Below are 22,408 nucleotides of genomic sequence, written 5' to 3'. Positions count from 1 at the left end.
TTAATTATCCTCTTTTCTATTCTCCTTTGCATCATTATCTTGTTTTCCTTCTCTTCCTGCTTTCTGCCTTTTCCCACCCACTTCACGTCCCCTTGAGAAGCTGGCAGCAGATTTCCAGATCCCGCCAGCCACTGCTAGCTGGGAATCTGCTGCCCTTTGGTTTAAATAGCACAACCCTCTGCGTCCCATATTCCATACACAAACAGGAAGTAAAGACCTTATTGCTGGAGAGAGGATGTTGTGAAAGTGTTTATTTTTCAGTGTTTCATAATGCGCCACCTCTGAAATATGGAACAAAATCAGCTGGTTTTTTGGGTCCACTTATTTCTTAGCCACCTCAAGTGTCTTTAAATAATTACTTTTTGACTTTCACTCCAGGACTGTGATTCAGACAGAGGTTTTCATGCATGCTGTTCCCATGTTAAGTTAAATCTCAGTGGAGTTTCTTTTTTATCTGCCAGTTTCACTTGAGAAAATGACTGTTTAAATGGTCCCAGTGGGTCGTTTCTTCACCATTTCCTCTTGTTAGGAATGCAAAGAGTGGGAGTTTTTGAGTGCAATAGGAAATACTTTTATATTAAATCTGTTTCAGCTAATTATAAGATCACAGAAGATCAAGAATGAGATCATCTCTGTCCTGTCTTTTCTCCAAAGATCAAAAAAAATATGTGTGAGAAGGACAGAGACACTGACAGACTGCCAGAAAGGGGGAAAAAAAGAAAAGAGATTTGTTTTTATTTCTGAGCTGCAAACAATATGTAACACACAATCTCACAGTAGTCCCCCAATCTGGCAAATCTTTCGGAACATTTTTTAGCTCATAGTTTTGTTTTCTGCTTCATATGAAACAATAAACACAGTCACTGCTGGCACTGACTTTGTTGTCATTGTAGAAAACATAACAACCCTGAGATCCAGGATCGGTGGAGGCAATGAACTGGGGTTACTGTGTTCGACAAATGTTAGGAGGGCGAATGACAGATGGAATATATTTTTGTTGTGAGCCTCTAAGTTCTGATGCAGCTGAAACCTCTTTTTAAAAAAAACAACAACAAATGATTAATGCTGATGTGTAAACCACAAACACTGCCTTTTTAATTGCGATGGTTTATATCAGTGTCACTGAGAGCTCCTCATCTAAAGGCCTCTGCAGTAAAACTGTGAACTGTTTCTCATGGTCTTTTCTCATAGTGAGCCACTGAGAGGCGTGATAGATGTCACCACCATGGCCAGTCGTGTACATCTGGACCTGGAGGTGATAGAGGAAGACAGAGGAAGAGGTAATGACTTCCAGTTCAGCTGATGAAGGATTGGATCATTATGGTTTCTTTGGTATTTAAAGCAAAAAATGTGCTTTTTGGGACTCAAGATTGACTCACCTCTCGGTTAGGAACAGAATCATGTTTTTTAATGCAACTGTATCAACCAGGAGAATTCGAGGATCAGCAAAGCCTCGCTATTCCTGTCACTATCCATAAAGCTGCATTAATTCTAACGTAAACTCACAGTGCTACTGACTTTTTAGCCACCTTTAGCTTAACATCTTTGGTTTAATGGCACATATGTTTCACTCTCATCACTCACATTACTCTCGTTTTGTGTTTTTCAGCAAACAGCCTCTGGAATAACCCACTGTTCACTCACCGCGTCGCATCAAACGACAGATAAATCACCTGACCCACAAAGTTCATGACCAGCTGGTGAAGAAAATGGGAGGTTGCCAAAAATGCGGTAAGAGGAGCTCGTTCATTGGTGCATCATGAGTCCCTGCATTTAACACCATTTTGGTTAGGGTTAGGGGTTAGTCAGTACAGAAATGACACAAATGTCACTTTAAATTTGGGATTTTAGCTAGATGATAAGCAAAGTCAAGCAGAGTCAGCATTGGTCAAAGGGGTTGGTTAAAGATAGTTCCCTCAAGAGTAGGTGGAGACCAAAACAGAGGTAAAATGACTGTTGGACTTACCTTTATTAGGTGCACACATACAGGACTCCAGACGAATGATAATGTTGTTTCATAACAGCTGGATGTTTAATAAGCAACTGTTTGTGAACAAGTTTACCGTTTCCATTTAAAAGATGATGATATGTCAGCTTATTTCCACCGACACCAAGCAGCCAAAAAATCTGTTGCAGGTTCAAGGTTAATTTTGCCTCAGGCAATGCACGTGATCGACAATAACTTTCAAATGGCAAAGTAAACTCTGGTTTTAATCAAGTAGTCTAATGAATCACTTATAGCGAATCACTTAACTGCTAATATGACGACTTGTTTACTTCCTCCATTTTGTGCAGATCATCTATTAAAAATGCACCTCCTGTGAAAATTCCTTCTTAATAACTACAACCAAGAGCTGATGGAGGATGGCAGCTGTAAAACTGCTCTGGAGTGCAGCTGTGACATCAAATGAAAGCAAAGCATTAAATTGTTATTTATGTCGTCCGCTGGAACAACAGTCTCCACTCTGCGTTTCCACTAAAATCTGTCACTTGACTGGAAATTCACTTACTGCTGTGAACCGCTGCGGCACAAATGACGTCGCCTTAACATTTAAATATGCTCTCGATCAAGAAAACTAACACATACAAGGGTATGTTTGATGCATGTATCAGGGTTGATTGATTTCAAGCCCACGTGGAAGCTTTTCCGCCCTCCCTCTGCCCTTGTTGGCTCTCACAGCTGGTGTGACGCTGTCTAACAAGTGTTAGGAAAGGTGCAGATAAAATACAAATGGATAAATAGTGCTATCACTCGCTAATGGCGTTCTACAGACATAATTGGTTTAAAATCTCAAAGTAATCCAGTTTATAGGGATCATGTTGTCTAGGCTGAAAGCGCCGCTACATACATGCCTTTGATTAGCTTTAATGTATTCATGAAGGGAGCTATTTATTGGACAAAGTATTCATGAAACGTCACAAATGCCTCCCTCGCTCAGTGTGTGGGTGAAAAAGCTTCAAAGTTTCCTAGGTCCTCCAAATGGATGTTTGGCCGTACCACAGAGGACACGGAGAACACAAGCTAAGTGCTTTAGCAGCGGGTGATGCTAACGCAGTAGGACAGGCTCAGTGTGGCGTGAAGCAGAAGAGTGCTGTGCGAGGTGACTTATGGGACAATGGGGCCGCTTTTCGCAAATAAAACATGAGGCTTATCCAGAGCCTCTGAACTATACAGTCTCGGTTTCTGTCAGGTGTTGGTGGGTAGAAAGAGAAGGGAGGAAAAATCTGATTTAATGCTCCTGAACTGTTTGGATTATCTGGCGGGTACAGTGAGGGGTAATTCAGCGAAATATATTGGGCTTTTGTTGTTGTTGTTTTTTTGGCAATGTTCAGAATCCTATTAACTCCTTAACATCCACTTTTCCACTTTTATTTCCTCTTAAGTGGCTTTAATGTTGTTAAAACCAGACTCCTTGTGTTTTATATCTGAAACGTTTTACAAAATATTCTATAAATCTTGTGCATCTCGTGCATAATTTATACACATTTCCTCTAGAATTAAGTCTAATCTGATTCTATCTCCGAGACAGTAAGGTTTATCAGATGTAATATGCTTCTGCTCACAGTAACCACAAAATAAGTTGTTCTCAATTTGATGAATGTATAAACGCATGAAAAAGTAAAACAGATATTCTTGCAGGAGGAAAAGTAACATTGCTCTTACAGAGAGACGGGTATTAATCTGATATTTTAGACAAGAATTATTCATTTATTAGTGGTTCTAAAACTCTGGGTTGGGGTGCCTCCAAGGGGTCACAAGATGAATCTATGGGGTCATGAGCTAATTACGAGGGAGGGAAATAAGAAAAAGCAACATGTGCTTCAAAAAATTTAGTTTACTTACAACTCTCCTCTCATCCCTGACTTAAGGAAATATTAAATAGTCTCTTCTTTTCATCCATCTAAAATTATTAAAATCAAGCAATCTTAGAAGGTAAAATCACTGTTGTTGAGAACCACCGACCCAGACATCTGTCCATCTGTATCTAATATTAATATTCTGGTCAAAAGAGAGCCCACAGAATAATATTTTCTGTGCCGTTTTATGGACATGGCAGCTTCCTACAATCAATTGTGCAGCTACATTATTTCCAAACTGGCAGCGGCAGCAGCGTTTGAGACATGTGGGACCAGTTGTGATGTAAAAGCAGGAGACAGTCATCCAGCAGGTCCATAAATAAAAAACATTTTTCCTTCAGTTTCTTCAATTAATGAGAAACAGTAACGATTTGAGTCCAGTGATGCACTGAGTTTTTCAGGGAATCCATTTAGTCCCAAAAAAAAAAAAAACACCTCCTTCAATTATGCAAAGCCAACACTTACAAGTAAGAGACCTGTGTATTTAGCTCCAAACGTCATGCATTACTCTAAATCCAACCAAAGACAAATATAAATAAGACATAGTTTGCACAGTACATTTACACAAAGCTATCTTTGGAAGTGAAGAAAGCAGTTACATCTTTGGACATAAAAGGCTCAGAGCTTCAGTGACTCATTTTTGCTTTTTAACCCTTTGTATACCACTGGTCCATGTTTTTCAGCCACTGACTGTTTTATGGAATTTGGGCATTTTTTGGGGCTGCTTTAAAGAGTCAAGGGAAGAAGTTGAGACAGAGGACATTTAACCAAACAAAAGCATCAATAAATATTTTTCAGAGCTGCAAAGTTTAGAGAATGAGCTTTAAATTACAGTTTTAGTGTTTTAATAATTGGTGTCATTTGTCAAGAATAATGATGATACATACACATACATTTTTTTGCATATTTTGTTTTAACATGTTCTCAAATAACAGGAATAATCTGATGTTATTTCAAGAAAATTATTCATTCAAGGTTTAGAGAAGTTGCATCATAATAAGACAGACAGGTAGCGAATAGAGCTGGACAAACTAGGTGAGAACATTGTTGTCATTATTGTCATATTTTTAGGATATCAATATATAAATCAGAATGTATAAGATAATATATAAGCTGTCATTAAATTATCAAACTGATATTTAAATTCATAGCAAATGTACCGTGTTTCACTGTGATACATTACAAGACTTTGTGAGGTGTTAATTGATCAGAATCATTCATTTGTACAACAGACATTTGCATGAACACGGTAAGATCATATCATCACACATCTGCTGGAAGACGGTAAAGATAATATCGAATTACTGTCCATTAAATTGTAAGGAGAGTGGATGAGATTTGATGTAATAAGTCCTGACTCTATGGATGAGGTGAGCAAAGATGGTGGCCTCCTGTGCATTAAAACCTCATGGCACAGACTGTACAAGCTGCACATACTGAATGAATTAATGATCACTCAGCAGCAATGTCAATATTTCATAGGCAGCGAGTGTTACTAAAATGACAAACAGAGCGTAATATATGTCGTTCCTTAGGATTTTTAAAACTCAAGTATAACACAGCTGCTGAGTGAAGGCAGTATAGGGCCGGGTCTCTGCATATCTATTGTATATCCTGTTTATCCCTGACCTGTACCTGACTCTCAAGCTTCAGCTTCCCAAAGGAAATATGCGTCTTGTAGCGTAAAGACTTGAGCATTAAACATAATAGAATACATATAACACAAAGTACAGTTGCCTTTGTAGAGACATAAAACATAAAGAAAATATGTAAAGCATTTGCTAAAACCTATAATACAAGTTAACAGAAAACATCAAGCTCAGACATCACAATATCACCACTGTCACTGGCCTTATGATTTCAGCCCATGGAACAGATACATAATCCAATTCTGCCAAAACCATGCAGACCAGCAAGAAGGCCTTTAGGCTTCCAGACACACATATCACATATAAATGCATGTTTTGTTTTGTTTTTTTAATTCAAATCCAGTGATAACTTGTCTGATTTTTTGTAAATCATTTATAAGTGAGTATAATTCTAAAATTGGTAAAATCAACCATGAATAGTTGCTTTTCCCCCATTATTTCACATAAGTCTGAAACTAATGATTATTTTCATTACTGATTAATCTGCTGATTATCTCCTCCATTAATTGATTACTTGTTTGGTCTATGAAGTGTCAGAAAATAGTGAAAAATGTCCATCACAAGCACACAGATTCCTAAGTGACATCTTAAAATGTCTTATTTGATCAAAACCTCAAGACATTCAGTTTACAATCATATAAAACAGACAAAAAACAGCAGATATATAGATTTTAGAGGCTGGGACCAGTAAACATTTGGCATATTTTGATTAACTAATTGTCAAAATAGTTGCTGATTAATTTTCTATTGATCAAGGAATCAATTTACCAGCTCTCATTTCCTGTGAATCTTACAGCTGCTTAGACGTGTAATCAATGTTTTGACATTATCTGAAAGATATGAATTAACTGCTGTGTTGAAATACATTTACAGGTCAACAAGACAGAGATAAACATGTTATTTTTTATTGTTTACTGCCTCATCTGACACTGAAGGTTTATCTGTATCTGCATGCTCATATCTGCTCTCGTCTCTCATCGACTTGACCCCTCTTTATCCCTGTGTATAGGCCACCTCTTGGGTTCAGTATGTACAGAAACACGTTGAAAACATGGTGGAGCGTCACTATTTTTAGATGAAATGACTGAGAGGTACGGTGAGAGTACGTCCGTAGCCCCCACCCCCCCCTCACACTCCCTTGCCCTGCAGGACTGATTGTATTCCTATACAAAGTCAGGAAACTGTCTGGCCTTTGAGAGCTGCCTTGTTGTGAGGAAACACACTGCATGCTGGGCTCACGTCCAGGGCCGAGCCTCAATACACAACACAGTTACTCCACCCACGCCGCTCTTATGTCAACCCAGATCCAAATCATTAACACACACAAAGACATTTATTGTTATTATTATTGTTATTATTATCAATGTAGTGGATTATGTTTGTAGTGGCACCAATAATATACTTTTATATCTCTGTAAACATTGCCTATCTGTTCATTTATTTCTTAATCCATTCACTGAATTCACATCACATAAATTATGAATTTTATGTTCATGATTGGCTGTAGATTTTGAAGATGAGACTCTTCTCAAAAGAAACTTAAATGTATAAAATCACACCAGCACTCAGTTTCATTTTAATATTTTACTATTTTACTAATATTTATTCAGCCTGAATGTAAATTACTCAGATTTGTATCAGCAAAATGTAAATAAGTATAAAAGCTAAAGTCAACAGCCAAAATGGGCTCTGTCAATGTAACATTTATATAAGTGATAATATTTGATGATTATTATTATTGATGCACCAACATGACAGATTACAGTACAGTTAAATTTACTCATTTTTGTTAATTTTCTCTGCAACAAGGCCATACATTTCTGTATGAAATATGTTTTTAAAACCTTCACATTCATTCTTCATCTGCACAGCAACCACAGCTGTTTGATCAATGTAGTGGAGAAAAAAAAAGAAGTAGTATAGTGAAGTATAAAGTAGAATAAAACGGGGGTACTCAAGTACCTCAGAACTGTACTTAAGTACAGTACTTTATTAGACACACTTAGTTACTTTTCACCACTGTCAATAATCCTTGAAATAGCCCTTTAAATCGCCTTGTCTGTTATGTATGGGTCATGTTTAAACCAATGTTTTACCACAGGAAATAAAAGATAAGATAAAAGACATGGCTCTAAAGAATAAAATCACATGAGCAGAAACAAAGAGGGTAGCACATGTGAAGTTACACATTAAGTCTTGAATAAAGTATCAGAAACGGGAACAAATATTACAGGAAAAAGTAGTGTTGATTGCACGCCTCGGTAAGACTACCACAAATTATTATTATTATTATCATTTTTATTATTATTATTATTAAGTTGTGTGGTAAATGACCATTGGCTCTCTGGGTCCCATAGAAACGGTGATGTAGCGGCAGAGGGGCCGGGTCTTCCTGCAACAGCTGAGGCGGATCTGCAGCTTGATTACGGCTCACAGCAGACTCCAACATAATTGATGACCTAATTGAAAAGCAGGGGGAGGAGGAGAGGTGGATGAGAGAAGGGGGGGGGCTCACTCACGGACAGGACGAGAGAGAGAGAGAGAGAGAGAGAGAGAGAGAGAGAGAGAGAGAGAGACGCTCCAATGAGAAAAGTTTACTTGTTCTTCCTCCGCACAATCCCCACAGCTGAGGGCATTGATGTGAGCGCAGAGGCTTTCTGTTTTTTACGCGCACTTCTTTCCCCCCATCTTTCACCCTCACACACGGAGCACAAAATCCACCTTCTCACCTTTAGTTTAGCGCGTGTCTGAGTTTCTTTTCTTTCCTTTTCCTCCCTTTTATGAATGATTCTCTCTCGCAACACTACTACTACTGCAACTCCTACTACTACTACTAGAATTTCCTCGGACACCTCGCCGTCCTCCTCGACCGCACGACCTCACCTCGGCACATCTTCTCTCCTCAAGTTCAAACGCCACCAGGACTTTCACTGCAGCTTCAGACGCACTTGGGGGAAATATCACTCGACGAGGAAAAACTTGATACTTTGTGCAGCAGCGACAGCAGCAGCAGCAGCTGAAGCGACCGTCAACATGAGTCTCAAAGCCGACGCGGAGCCGAATAACAACGTCTCCATCGAAGAGGAGGTGAGTTTAGCCGAAGTTTTAATTCCTTTTGGTCGCGGTCGTGTGCAGTGACAGCTCCGTGAAAGTCTGTCCGCGGCTTCTGTAAGTTTTGTTTGCAAAGCTTGTGTGTAGGGTGAAATTCCTTTATCTTATTTAGGCTTTTTTCGCCTTACACCGCTGCCCTGAAGCAGTTTTTAAAAAAAGAAAGCGACGAGGAAAAGACGCATATTGAAGGGGAAACGCGGTTGTTCCTGCGTCTCCTGTGGAGACTCAGAGTTAGCACATTACACAGACGATAAGTCTTCAAAATGTTGTTTTCAGCATGTGTTTTTATGTGTGACTAAACTTTGCTTTAACTGAGTGTCCTCAGGTGCGGATTATCAGCTTCAAACCTCCACTGATATGAACCAATTAATAGCCTGTGTCATCCTCGTCTTTTTCTTTGCTTTGTAATATCGATTTACTGGAGATTTATCTCAATTATTTGTATGTGACCTATACTGCAAACAAGGGTCATAAGGCTTTAGGTTCATTTTCTTTAAGTCATTTTTTAAAAATAAATCTAACAAAGAAAAAAGGCGTTAAATGGTAAAACCAGCGGGCCTCTCTGGGCTGGGAAAGCTTTTAAAAATGTCTTGTAGTTTAAATATTCAGAGCTTCTCCTAATTCTCTAAATGTCCACTTAAAATTTTCCGTCTTCCAAAGCATCCGCCGTTTGCTGCCGTGACATTCCCTTCGTTCGTTTGCTCTCAGGTAGCAATCAAAATAAGAGGAGTCATTTAAAACTGCTGCGCGTTATCTCTGATGTGAAAAAGGCTGCAGGTCATCGTGAAACCGAAACCTAAAATAAGTCTGTCTAAACTGATATTTGACTTCCTTATTTGCAATTTGTGGGTTAAAATTATGTGGGAAAAAATCAGAATATTAATAAAAACCCAATTTAAAAAAATCACCTTGATTAACAGAGTTACCTCCAGAATGATCCATGTTGACTTTTTACAGCTGCCACTCTTCATCCCTGTGTGGCCAGCTATATTTCCTCTGTAATGACTCCTTATGGAGAGACACTGAGGGGAGTGCTGGGCCTTTTGTTTGGCCCTCCTTTGTTCCCATTATCTTACAATAAAGCCTCATGTGGCCACTTAACTTTTCTTAGTCTAATCTGCTGATGTCTTTTTTTTCCTTCTTATTATTAAGATCAAAAACCAAGTGTAAAGACCAGAAATGTATTTAGAAACAAAAAAAGGGGGGAGGGGGGCAGATGTCCCTTCACATCAATTCAGAGGCCTGCAGCTTGTCAGTTGTCAACAGTTGTAGTGTTTGTTGCTAGAAATTCACCCAAATATGTAACTGATGCGTTTTACATTTTATTAAAAACAATAGAGAGCATGGGCTTCACCACAGCTTCAGGTTTGTTCACTCGCAGACCCACAGCCGCTCAATCAATGAGAAGCAGGAGGACAGATTAAAACATCTCCACTGACTTGGTGTCCAGCTGTGTCGGCCTTCGATTGCTCTACGTGCTGACTTGTAAAGGGCTGAGAATTGCTGCTGTGCTGCACCTGAAAAATGCTGGAGGGCTGGCAGGGTTGGGGCCGCGGGTCAGAGGAAGGAAATGGTGTCACGCTGTGCACTGTTGTCCAGTGCTGTTCCTCTGGCAGCCCCATTGTACTGAGGGCCTCCCCACCGGCTGGGAACTAATGGGCCTCGCACTGCACTGTTTATTTCCGCGGCCACACTGGACTGTACACAGCATCGACTTTGGACCTCTATAGCTCCTACTCAAGCCACTTAGCTTTAACTGTCACAAATAAAATATTTTTTCTGTTTATTTCCTTTCTCATTTTCCATGATGGGAGACCATGTTTGTATGCTGCACTCCACTTAAGCATCCATCCGTGTGTGTGTGTGTGTGTGTGTGTGTTGGTTATTAAGGAGGACTGAGAGACCATGCTGCTCTCTCTATAGAGCAAAGACAAGACCCCAAATAAAAGCACACTCAGTATTAGACAGTCACTTCCAAATGACCAAATGCAGTTTTTTTTTTTTTTTTTTTTGGTCTGCAGGTACGAACGCTGTTTGTCAGTGGCCTACCAGTAGATATCAAACCACGGGAACTTTACCTTCTCTTCAGACCTTTCAAGGTAAGTTACAACATGACATATTATAAAGACACATGAGATTTTTTATGGTTTGATATGTATTTAATATGTATTTAAATAAAATAGACTTGACTTCTCACCCTTCTTTGAAAAGTTAGCTGCTGTGTGCCAGGTGCTGGAAAAGAGTCATGGAAAGTGCTTCTAAAAAGGATTATCTGCGCACACAGGAAGACCTTTAAACATTTTTAAAGTATTGAGGAAGCAACTGTAATCCAGTGTGCAGCTAACTCTTTTCAAACCACTTTCTCATGCCTGAAGCATTTGATGCTTCAGCTCATACAGCAGAGTTTATGAGTGCTCCTTTTAGCTGAAATTGAATAATCCCCTTGTTTAACGGAAGTCCAGATATTTGCATATATGGAAATTAGGCCACATCATTGTTCGGCCATTGCTCGTGTGTTGTTTTTTTTTTTTTTTTTTTTTTTTTTTTTTTTTTTTTGGCCTGGACTCCAGTTCCATAAACACCCCTCCCACTCGTGTCCTAACTAACCAAATTGGAAGTGGTATCCCGCGCACATGGATGATCTTGTGGAATGTGTAAATGAGTAGCCCTCGCAATTGGCCAACCAACCCTCTTTGTGACCCAGCTCGCCCACCATGTAGGGAAATTTTTATTTCCTCTCATAACATTCAAACATTGTGAAACCGCTTATATAGTTTGTTTTCTTAAACCACTGTGACACTGCTTTACTTTTTGTCCTGTGCCTCTACAGTAGCCAAACACAGCACAGTGTGTGAGCAAATGAGGGTTAAATCTAATTCATTTGAGGTTTACATTCAGGTTTAATACAAATTAAATCCTTTTTTTTTCTTTTTTTCTTTAAAGATCATTTTCAAGAGAAACCTCTTAATATTGACTGTATTCTACCTCTTGTTTTTCTACTCTGAATTACTGAAGCTCAATCTGGTTTGGATTGTTGCTAAGGATTTATCACAGCCAGTGAACGTTGTTTAATTTTCCATGGCTGTAAATCAGGATCAGGCAAGATCCCATCTATCAATACTCTGGTCAGGCAAAATTCCCCTCCATTTCTCAGGAATTTATTCATTCTTTAACCAACACTTGTGCTGTTTTTAACTTGGTTTAAAACCGGTGGCTTTATTTGGAGGTCGTGCTTAATCGAGAGAGACCCCTCATGTATTTGATAACATGTATTTAAACTTAATGTGGTTTCATTTTCTTGTTTTTTAGCCTTTGAGAATAAAATCGTGTCAAATCAGTGTAAGCTGCATTTGTTGGAAATGTGCATGTTTCGCTTTATTTAACCACAGTTATCCTTCTAAATGTAAATGCAACGCTGTCACAGAAAGGATTTGTGATGCCCTGCTGCCGAACTGAAACTGAAGGTGCACACAAGCAGGTTTCTCTTCATATAGCGCGAGGCATTCATGCCTGACTTCCTGCATGTGACTCCAGGGTGGATAATTGGCTATCTTTCTTCCCCACAGGGTTATGAAGGGTCACTGATTAAGTTAACTTCAAAACAGGTGAGATTCCTTCCATCAGTGGAAGGAACTGCTTTAATGCTATACTGAAATATTAAATAAAAAGCCAGGCAGTGTTGTTTTTGTAACTTTAATATTCACTTAAGACAAAAAAGGCATGAGTTGTTCCCATTCTTGCTGATTTAAATGTTACATGAATTGCCAGCACATATCAAGTGTATCTTTATTCAATTTGATATTTTCCAGAAAAATTGCATGTTTTTGGGTGTTTATAATGATCGTCCAGTTGGATCTCAATTTGTTTCTTTCCTTTTTTTCCAGCCTGTTGGGTTTGTAACCTTTGACAGTCGGTCTGGAGCTGAAGCTGCAAAAAATGCACTAAATGTAAGCATTGCTTTGATTTTATTAATAAATTTTCTCTCTTGAGTCTTTGCTATTTCATTATCCCCTCCTCTCCTTTTTTTTCTTTTTTTTTTTTTTAATCCTTTTAAATGTTGCTTTGTATTTCTTAGATTTGTTCTAACCTTTGCTTTGAACATGAAAAAGAATGATTGGGAGTTTTAAAAAAAATTCCCTTTTAATTTCTCAAAGCCAACCCATTTTGTCTTTTATAATTCAATGGCAGGGCCATTTTTGGAAAGAGGCCAGAATCCCGTAGCCTTACGGTAGTTTACTTTGACCTTGATACACATCCTTGTTAGTCTGGTATAGCTTTCACTGCTTTACTGTAATACTCGTTCTATAGCCACATACTGTACGTAGTGTTATTTGGACACATCCTCAGTAGTTCTAACCTCTTATTTTGTCACCCAGTAGCCCACGTTGGCAGTATCTAACACTTCTCTCTCATAGCCTAGACTTCCTTATTGAGCATCACCTTTTAGACACACCAGCAGTCACACACACAGACACAAACATACACCAAAATACTACTCACCTGCATGTGGGCACAATGCTTAGGGCACAAGAACACAAGCAGGGTTTTAAACCACCCAAAAGAAATTACACTCAGAGTCTCGCCATTGGCCCTTTTCCTCGTCTCTCTCTCCTCCTGGCTCGTGTGATGACAGGGTGAACTTCTCCTCCAGTCGTCTGTGCTCTTGATTTCGTCATGAGGAAAAAGAGATGCAAGCCTGTTGAAATATTTCAGTGTATCCTTCAGTCTGCCCCCCCCACCCCACCCCCCCCCTTTTTTTTTTTAAGACATGACCTTTCATAAACAGTCTTAGTTCAGTGAAAGCAGTCAGGTGGTGAAGGGTGTATTTTTAACATCCCACAGGAGAACAGGACAGTGTTGAGCTCGAGGGAAGCTTGAAGGATACATCCTGAGTATTGAAACACGGCTCCAGGAACAGAGGCCATGAGAGACGACTGAGTTACAGCCCCTCAAACTCAGCCCACCTCCCTTACTATACTATGTCCCCCTCCTCCCCTCCTCCGTCTCTCCCCCAGGGTATCCGTTTTGACCCCGAAAGTCCCCAGACCCTGCGCTTAGAGTTTGCTAAAGCCAACACGAAGATGGCAAAGAGTAAGCTGATGGCCACACCGAACCCCACAAATATCCACCCTGCTCTAGGAGCTCACTTCATTGCACGGGACCCATGTAAGTTGTACGGCTGCACCACTCTAGGCTCTCTCATCCACTCTCACCTTGGCAATGCCAGTACGCGATTGCCCTTGTTACCCTTTTTTACTATCTGTCTTAGGATGTTGTGGTATTAATGACGAATGGGCAGGAGGTAAAAAAAAAAGTATCTAACAAATTAAGGACTAACTCACCTCCACATGCATGTGTCATCTCGACTCTTAAGACAGCCGCTTTGCTTCTGTCCAGCTGGGAAATTCCACTCTCACAGGGTTTAGTCAGCGGTTGTGTCTCTTCTCTCTTTTGCCTAAACACCTGCTTGATTCATTAGATTTGGATGGGTGGTTGTTGACAACAGTGTTAAGCTTCATTCAGACCAGATTTCGCCTGGTGAAATTTATTCGCGTGGCATGACAGGAAACAGCGTGGGTAGGGTCATAAACATAAGCTGTGGGACCTAGCAGGCTAAAAACAGCAGCTCACAAATTTTTTTTTTCTTTTTTCAGACATTACTGTCATTCGCCTTCATATCTGTCCTTGCACTCACTGCAGTCAAATGGCATCCTGCTGCTTGTTTCACACCCTTTAGTTATAAACAAGAATATAATGTGTACTCCCAGACTGAGAGGGTAGTTCCACCTGCTGTCAAACTAATGGGACGTTGGAGAGTTGCTTGTTAAAGTTCAGTTTGATTGAGAGTGAAACCAGGAACGAATGTGTCTGTTCGACATAGAATTGAAGCAAAATCTGGTCTGATTGCGCCATTAGGATTGTAAAGGTTCTATTCTAGTGATATTCTTTTAGTGACAACACAAGCTATTACTAAAGTAAGACTCATCAGTGGTCAGCAGTGAACCTAAAAGCCACATTATGCAGCATGTTTTGATCATACATTTCCTTTTTAAATAGATGTCTTACATGATATAAGTCTGTATGTTCAAGGATAGGTCAGTCAGCATTTTGTTTCCTCCTGCCCTGTACTTCCCCAGATGATCTGACAGGGGCAGCACTGATCCCAGCATCGCCGGATGCCTGGACTCCTTACCCCCTGTACACCACGGAGCTGACCCCAGGCCTCCCTCACGCAGCCTTCACTTACCCAGCGGCCGCTGCCGCAGCTGCAGCCCTCCACGCCCAGGTGAGGGACCAACCGGTGTGTGTTTCTTTTTTCTATTCTAGTATCCCATAGTGCACACAAAATGAATGCCTGCACCTGGGTACTTTATGTAAATGCATGATTTATGTAAACATTACAGTGTCATTTTGTTCTGTTTATAATCTCAAAATGTAACCAAATCAGATAATTAAGCATGAACCACCTCAGTTTAAAATCTGATAACGTGGTGCACTGTTAAAAGCAGAGGTTCAGACTCGCAAAACAATCCCAGTGGTCCCCTGAGGTATTACAATAACAGCACAAAGACCTGTGTTGCTGAAGCCAATCTAGATATCAAGTCTGTAAATCTGCGGTTGGCTGCACAGCATGTGCCCAGACTTAATATCACATAACTGGGAGCTGAGTGGAGGTTAAAACTATGAGTTATTTTGTAATAAATATTTGTCCTTTTGAAATGGAAAATGTCTTGACTCTTGACTGTGCCATCAGTGGAAGTGATGTGTACATTCCTTGATGTAGTGTAACCGAACACTGCCGTGCACTTACCTTAAATCCCTGTCTGTGGTCGTCATCTGGCTGTTTTTGGCTCGTGGCTTCCTTTTTTGTGGATGAGCCTCAGACATGTCTGAGGTGTAACTTTTTCCTTTAATGGAGCTCTGCGCATCACTGTCCTGTCAGTGTCCTGGGTGATAAAAGGTGTTTTTACTGATGAAATACTCACATTTTGGTCCACAGTGTGAACTCAAGAGGTAGAAATCATTTCAGTAAAAATACAAATTTGAGCCTTAAGATGGAGTATGATCCTAAGACTTGTTGCCAGTTTTGTATTTAGACTGTAGCTGCAAGGTTTAACATAGTTTCAGTGTGAAATTACTTGTAAATGTTTCATTTTTGGATTTGGTTTTCAGATGTTCATTTTAAACAAGAATACAAGTTCCACCGTGAAAATTTACCATTAAAAAGATGTGAGGAGAAATCGATTCAAGTGTTCATTGTAAGTTAATAGCAGTCTAAATACTACAGCAGTAGTGCAGCTAAACTATGAGGCAGTGGGCAGGGCTTTAGGTAACAATAGCGATGGAAAATATTTCTCATGTTGGGTCATTTAAAGTTCATTGTGAGCGAACTTCCTCCTTGCAATGTTACGTGCACAGGAGAGTGCTACACTGCAAAGTAAGCGGCTATGACATAGTCCATTTTGCCGGGCACAAGAGGCAGAGGAATGTAAGGTATTTGCTCTGAGAAATTGTCAGACCTGATGGGCTTCTCTGGAGGAGCCAACTCACTGTCCACGTTCCTGTTGGAACATAAGCTGACTGTGTAGCCACACAAAGGGGGGAAAAGCCTTTTAATTGCAGTCTGATGAAAGATCCCTAAAATGCCCCGAGTTCTCTTCCCACTGACTCCTAGCCCTTGACAGTTTGACTGTATGAAACAGCAGTATTACATCAAGTGTCCCTAAACAACTGTTAACCTCCTGAGTATATTAAGCTGGTTTGGCCCTGCATTTGTGGCCTCTGTCCTGTTTCTTCAACTGTGTAGAAGTGAGAGGTCTCATTTTGCCACAGGGTTTAGTCACAGGTATGGAAAGGTACAGGCATACCAGCTCTTACCTAGTGGAAATATTTAACACAAGGAGAGTTTAAGCTCTCCTCATTTCCATGCCTGTTAATTACTGGAGGACCATTGTCCTCAATGAGCGGCTATGTGACCCACATTCCCATGGCTTCAGTGACCAGGACTTAAAGGGACAGTCATCCTAAACCTAGGATAAAATCTTACAGAACTGAAGCACTGAAGCCTGGTTTTGGTCTGGTGTACATGACTATGTTTGTGTTTCTTTAGATGCGCTGGTACCCTACTCCCTCTGAGACTTCCCAGCCTGGATGGAAATCCCGGCAGTTTTGTTAGATATTTAGTGAGTAACCTTTGGTCCAACAACAATGTGTGTGTTTTGTTTTGTTTTGTTTTTTAGATTTGCCAACCCCCACCCACCATCCTCTGACAGCTAACCTGATGTCATGAAAACTGAAAACTTGCAACACAACACAATGTTTAACTGAAAACTGCACTGAATGTGTCAACATAAATGAAAATCAACAGATGAAAATAACTGATGCGGTATTAAATGATAAGGATGGCCATATTCTTTATCTTTCTCATTATAAACTGTTATCATTGAAAAGGTAAAAACCAACAGTCTGTCAGTACTTTCCCACTCCCAATCCTCCTCACTCAGCTCCAAACCCATTTTATTCCCATTAAATGCATAAATTTAAAAACATTTTTTTAATGTAAAACACTTTTCTGTGCCGTAGACTTCCATTGTTGTCAAACTATTTAAAATAATAAGCACTTCACTGCCTGACATGTTCTTCATTATCATGACCATAGTCACTGTATTTTATTTTGCATTAATCCACATCTGAAAATAGTCCCCAGTGACTTAAAAACAAAGGTGCCCAGGTGTTTTAGGAGCTCTAAAACAATAAACTTGTGAGCCATTTTTAAAAGATTTAATCTTAAGTACAAAGCAGTTGGCTTGCTGCCACAGATGTAGTGGAGTCAGAAAGCATTGAGACTACAGCACTGTTGATTTTAGTCTTTTCATAGAAAAATATAGAATAAGACCAGCCTTTGTTTTAAAATCATGGCTTTATTGCTTTTTTCTTTTTTAACTAACTGATGTTTTCCTTGTTTTCTTCAGGCCTCTGGAAACCACACCTTTGTCCAGCTGAAGTGAGGTTTGCCAAGCTCTTCATTAATTTAATCAGGTTTATTTAATGGACAAATGTGCATTATTATAAACAAACAGTATTTATATCTCCTCCCGATTGTCTCTGGGGGGAGTCTGAGTTGAAACCATCTTGCTGTCGACAATCTGAACTCATCCTTGGCAACTATCGCGGTACCATCTTAGCACTTCAAAAAAAAAAGAAAAAAAAAAGAAAGAAAACCCTCATGCAGAGACCCTAGTCAAACTCAATGGGTTGTAATTGCTGAGGAAAATTGATGCATCGAAGTTACCGTTGTTAAGCTAGTCCTTCCACGGGTTACCGCTGCTCATGGGAGGTTTAGAAGAGTCATTGCATGTTAAAGTCTTTTTGGCATGAATTTAGAACGCAGAGTTCTGTGTATCCTAATTTTCTTAGTGTTTGTGTTGCCTCTTTACCTTGGCCTAGACAGCGAAATGTTTTGTTTTTCCTGTAGAACCTTGGTCTTACCTCTGTGAAAGCTAGGCTGTTGTGTAAATGGCTTATCTCGCATGGACCTTGTGAATGCATCCCTACGTTCTATGACAATCCCAGTCCTTTATGATCATATCAATGTCTGTCATTATTTGAGCAAAGGAAAGTACAAATATTTTTGTACTTTTTGCGTAATGTATATTTATGCATTTTTGTGCAACTAAATAATGAACCTGTATAAGTTGGATGTTTAGTCGTCTCTTGTGTTTTTGGTGTTAATTTTTGATCCTATAATCCTGTTGAAGTAGTTTTAAAGAAAAAAGTGCAATTTGTTTAAAGGGGAAGTGGGTATCTGTCAAAAAATGGAAGTATTCTGAACGTGGCTTGTGCCATTCTGCTAAAATGAGATTGCTGTAAAACGATCTGTCAGAATGTGAAACTGGACTACAAACGTAAAAGGGTTGCTTTTTTGGGGGGCCATTTTGAAATGGGAAGCAGGATTAGAGTAACGGAGGAATTTAGTTTGTGGTTTAGAACATGTTTGTCTTTGTATCTGCTGTGCATAAGATGTAAAAAATATTCCCATCTTATGAATAAAAGAAGTGAATGCATTTCTCTGCCGGGCATCTGTCATTTATCACTGCAGCAACCGATGGGTGGCCAATCAAAGTTAACAAATGCTTCAGCGCTCAATACAAACTCGTAAGAACTGAATTCAGTGGACGTCAGATGCTGACATCAATAATTCATGCCAACTTTTCATTTGTAAGCACTGTTGCATTAGTGTCTCTTTGCATCATGTATGGAGCTGACCTCCACACTCTGCCCCCACAAGCTGGTAAGATGCTCTGCTCAACCGACCGTGACAGCTCCTTCAGGGACTTTTAAGTGATTGTTCTCAATACGACCAGCTGCCTAATTGTGGTGGTAACTGGTGCTGCTAGTGGTTAACTGTAAACATTTGTCCATCTTGTGCCAAGTTATGGTTTATACAGGATAGATTTTGATACAATACCCAGTGACAGCTTCATCTGTGTGGAACATTTATACATTAGCGTCCACTGAGTATTAGCATTGAAATTAAAACTTTAACATCACTGTACTTTGGGTTGAAATGAGTTTGATTCCTGTATCTCTAATTTTATTTTGCCATTTAATTTTTAAAAAATCAAGATTTGAGTATAAAGGAGACAATGTATTGATATGACAAATGAATTGTCAACAGATTTGATAATCAGACTAATTATTAATCAACCGAAACTCAAAGATTTGTGGTTTCTCCAATGTGAGGATTTACTGCTGTTCTCTTTCATATCATTAAAGTGAGTGTATTTGGGTTTTAAATTGTTGGCCAGACAAAACAAGATATTTTAAGACATCACTGTGAGCTCTGAGAAAGTGGCCATTTTCTAAAGAATCTGAAAAATAATCTGCAGACGATCAAGAAAATAATTCGTAGTGGTCTTAAATCGGACTCTGAGTCTAACCGAGAACTGAGAGTTAAGATCCAAACAAACAGCAGATGGTTCAGAAGAAGAAAATAATTCTCTCAAGAATCGCCATTTGCCCTTCATGGAAAAAACGGGTCATTTAACATCACTTTCACACAGAAAATTTGGATTGACATAAAATCAATAGAGTGTGAAGATGGAGATGCTACGAATTGGAAGACAGAACATTTCCTTTTCTCTTCTGTTTTCCACGAACAGACACAAGCCAGAGTCAGATATAAACCTAAACATATACTATCCCTGTTACTGAGAGTATTTGATGATATTTGTTTTCTCAGAAATAACTTGTGTGCTCTGTTCTCTTTAAAACACAAAATATACTTAAGTCTTTATTACACTCATTTTCCCAGGCTGCAGCAGCTGCAGTGGAGTCAGGGATCAACATTTTTCCTTAGGAACTAAAATGGTTTCTACCACAAAATGAAGTCATTCTCATCAGATAAATAAAAAGGTAATTTAAGGGTTGGAACAAAATCAGGCAACAAAACACAAGTGGCTGTTTTATGTGAGGAATGTGTTTGTACTTTTGTCTTTCTCTGTCATTTCTATAAGAAAATGTCTAAATAACTGAATCACTCTGTCTACAGGACATGTCATTGTTATTTTTTTTAAATAATGACAAAAAAAAGTTTGAATACAGTATAAGAAAAAAGACAGTTTGTTCCGGTCAGCATTAAAATAGCAGGTGGGTTAATCTGGGAGACCTGAAGATTTTTTAATGCAGGACTTTGTCGTCCTCTACTGGCCTGACATTTACATGCTCTGCAAGTGTGAGGCAGCTGAGGAAAGCAAAACTGACCCCTGGTGGAAATTTACAGACTTACAGATCTACAGACCTGAGAAAACTCCAAAGTACTAACTCTAGAATAAGAAGTGTGAGTGGGTGTGAGCAGTAATAACGATTTATCAAGTAACCTCCTCAAACTTACAGTGAAGTATAAACATAATCTTCAAGAGCAACTGTTAAGTGAGCATGATTGATCATTTTTATTTGTATAAAATATTAAAATGTCTAAGAATTAAAAAATGGAAATAAACAACAATAAAGTGATAATGTAATGTATAAATATATAAATATAACAAATTCTGCTGAAAGACGTTCTTCTTTTCTAGATGAGGTACAGCAGAGACATAAAAGGAAGTCTTTCCTTGCCACTGTTGCCTAGTGCTGCTCATGATGGGAATTGTTGGGTCTCTCTTTGTAAATATAATAATATAAAGATTAAGGTCTGGACCTGTTCTATATGAAAAGTGCCATGAGATAACTTTTATTGTGATTTGGCACTATATAAATAAAACTGAGTAGACTTTACTTCATATAATAAAGAGAATTTAGTGCCATACTGACAAGTGCAGACAATGAGGATGCTTCAGCAGTGACTGTAAATAAAATCAATGTCAGATTTATCACTACTGTTTGTTTGCAGCTCTGAGAAATGCCAAAAATAAATATATCAATAAAAAGTGTCCCACTATCCTATCAATTGTTCAAAAGTAAATAATTTACTAAATCATGCCTCAGGTAATTATTTCTTATCTATTTACTAGGACAGTGAAGATAGACAGGAAATGGGGAGAGAGAGTAGAGGAATAACAGCAGTAAGGGTCCAGCTGGTTCAGGAGTCGAGCTGCTCGGGCCACTGATCCCATGTGGATCAATAAACTTTCATCTTTTCTGCTCTTAAATTGAGTTAAATGACAGCTCTTACCTCTGATTACACTTTGTTGTTAAGTGTCAGTTCTACTTGAAGCACAAAGACCATAACACAATCAATGAACTGGACAATCTACACTGCTGTTATCTACTGTGTGTCATTTTCTTCATATTTCCCGAGTCTTGTGATCAAAATACTAACTTCATCTCCACCTCAGGCATAGTGATACTATTTCATCGTAGGAGAACTGTAAGGTTACAACCAGTAATTATTTAAATCATAATCATAAAATATAATCTGATTATTATTTTCTTTAATAATTGGTTGTTTATTGTACAAAAGAAGAAAATGGCAGAAAGTGGTGATAAATGATCATAATTATTCCCTGAGGTTAACACAAATTGTTTAATTTTGTCTGATCAACAGTCAAAACCCCTCAAATTTTTAAGTGTACTATCATTGAAAACTGGGAAAATAGCAAATATTCACATTTAAGAAGCTGGTAGAATCTTTAAGCATTTTTGCTCTAAAATATGCTTACAAGATTTGATGTAGGAGCTTCCTTTGTCTATTTTTTAGTATAATTTTAAATATGTTGTGGCATCTTGCACACATGCAACATCATCTTGGTGCGGGTGCACAGTACGAGGGAAGGTTAAAAAAAATCTGGGTGAGGAAAGACACTGATACCACTGAGAGAGGCACTGAACAACACCCTGAACCTCAGGTGGAGTCTGATTATCACCTTCATATAATCACGTTGTCTCATAGATATCAAGATCTCATTTGCAAGAAAGACCTGAGTGCAGCAGCAGAGAGAAGAACAGCGATAAGACACACAACAAAACACAGGCACAGGCACACACAGGCTCAGAAACAATCACAAATATTTCACAGTTGAAAAGCTTTTGTAATCAATTAGGAACCATGAGGGTAAAATACTAAGCTGGTCCAGTGCTCTGAATCAAAGGGCCACCTTTTTAACTTTGTTCATAGATTCAAGTAAATGAATGAAGTAAAAATGAAAGGGAAGAGCCTTCACTCATGGGTGAGATAAGGTGTCAGTGGTTTACATATTTCAGTAAAATGTATTTATATTTATCTGAATACAGTGAGCAGGAAATATCAGGACACTTAACCTGTGATGATAAACCACTGACTGCAGGTATAA

General features: G+C 39.0%; 1 protein-coding gene across 4 annotated transcripts; it reads left to right on the top strand.

The window, feature by feature from the left end:
* The first annotated feature begins 8,027 nt into the window (after positions 1 to 8,027).
* LOC108887833 (RNA-binding protein, mRNA-processing factor 2a) lies at positions 8,028 to 18,682 on the top strand. 4 transcript variants are annotated; one of them, XM_018683429.2, is made up of 8 exons: positions 8,030 to 8,594; positions 10,640 to 10,717; positions 12,185 to 12,223; positions 12,503 to 12,565; positions 13,634 to 13,784; positions 14,756 to 14,919; positions 16,729 to 16,801; positions 17,591 to 18,682. In XM_018683429.2, the coding sequence occupies exons 1-7, from the start codon at positions 8,292 to 8,294 to the stop codon at positions 16,792 to 16,794; spliced, it is 864 nt and encodes a 287-aa protein (XP_018538945.1). In that variant the 5' UTR covers positions 8,030 to 8,291; the 3' UTR covers positions 16,795 to 16,801; positions 17,591 to 18,682. The 4 variants fall into 4 exon arrangements, with proteins under 4 accessions (XP_018538948.1, XP_018538947.1, XP_018538945.1 ...); XM_018683430.2 differs by having other exon boundaries at positions 8,031 to 8,594; positions 14,756 to 14,904; XM_018683432.2 differs by lacking the exon at positions 16,729 to 16,801 and having other exon boundaries at positions 8,028 to 8,594; positions 14,756 to 14,904.
* The last annotated feature ends 3,726 nt before the right edge of the window (positions 18,683 to 22,408 follow it).

The sequence above is a fragment of the Lates calcarifer genome, linkage group LG2, assembly GCF_001640805.2.
Source record: "Lates calcarifer isolate ASB-BC8 linkage group LG2, TLL_Latcal_v3, whole genome shotgun sequence".
Taxonomy (NCBI): Eukaryota; Metazoa; Chordata; class Actinopteri; family Centropomidae; genus Lates; species Lates calcarifer.
The sequence above is the reverse complement of the archived record's forward strand: the minus strand, read 5'-3'. Positions and strand labels throughout refer to the sequence as shown.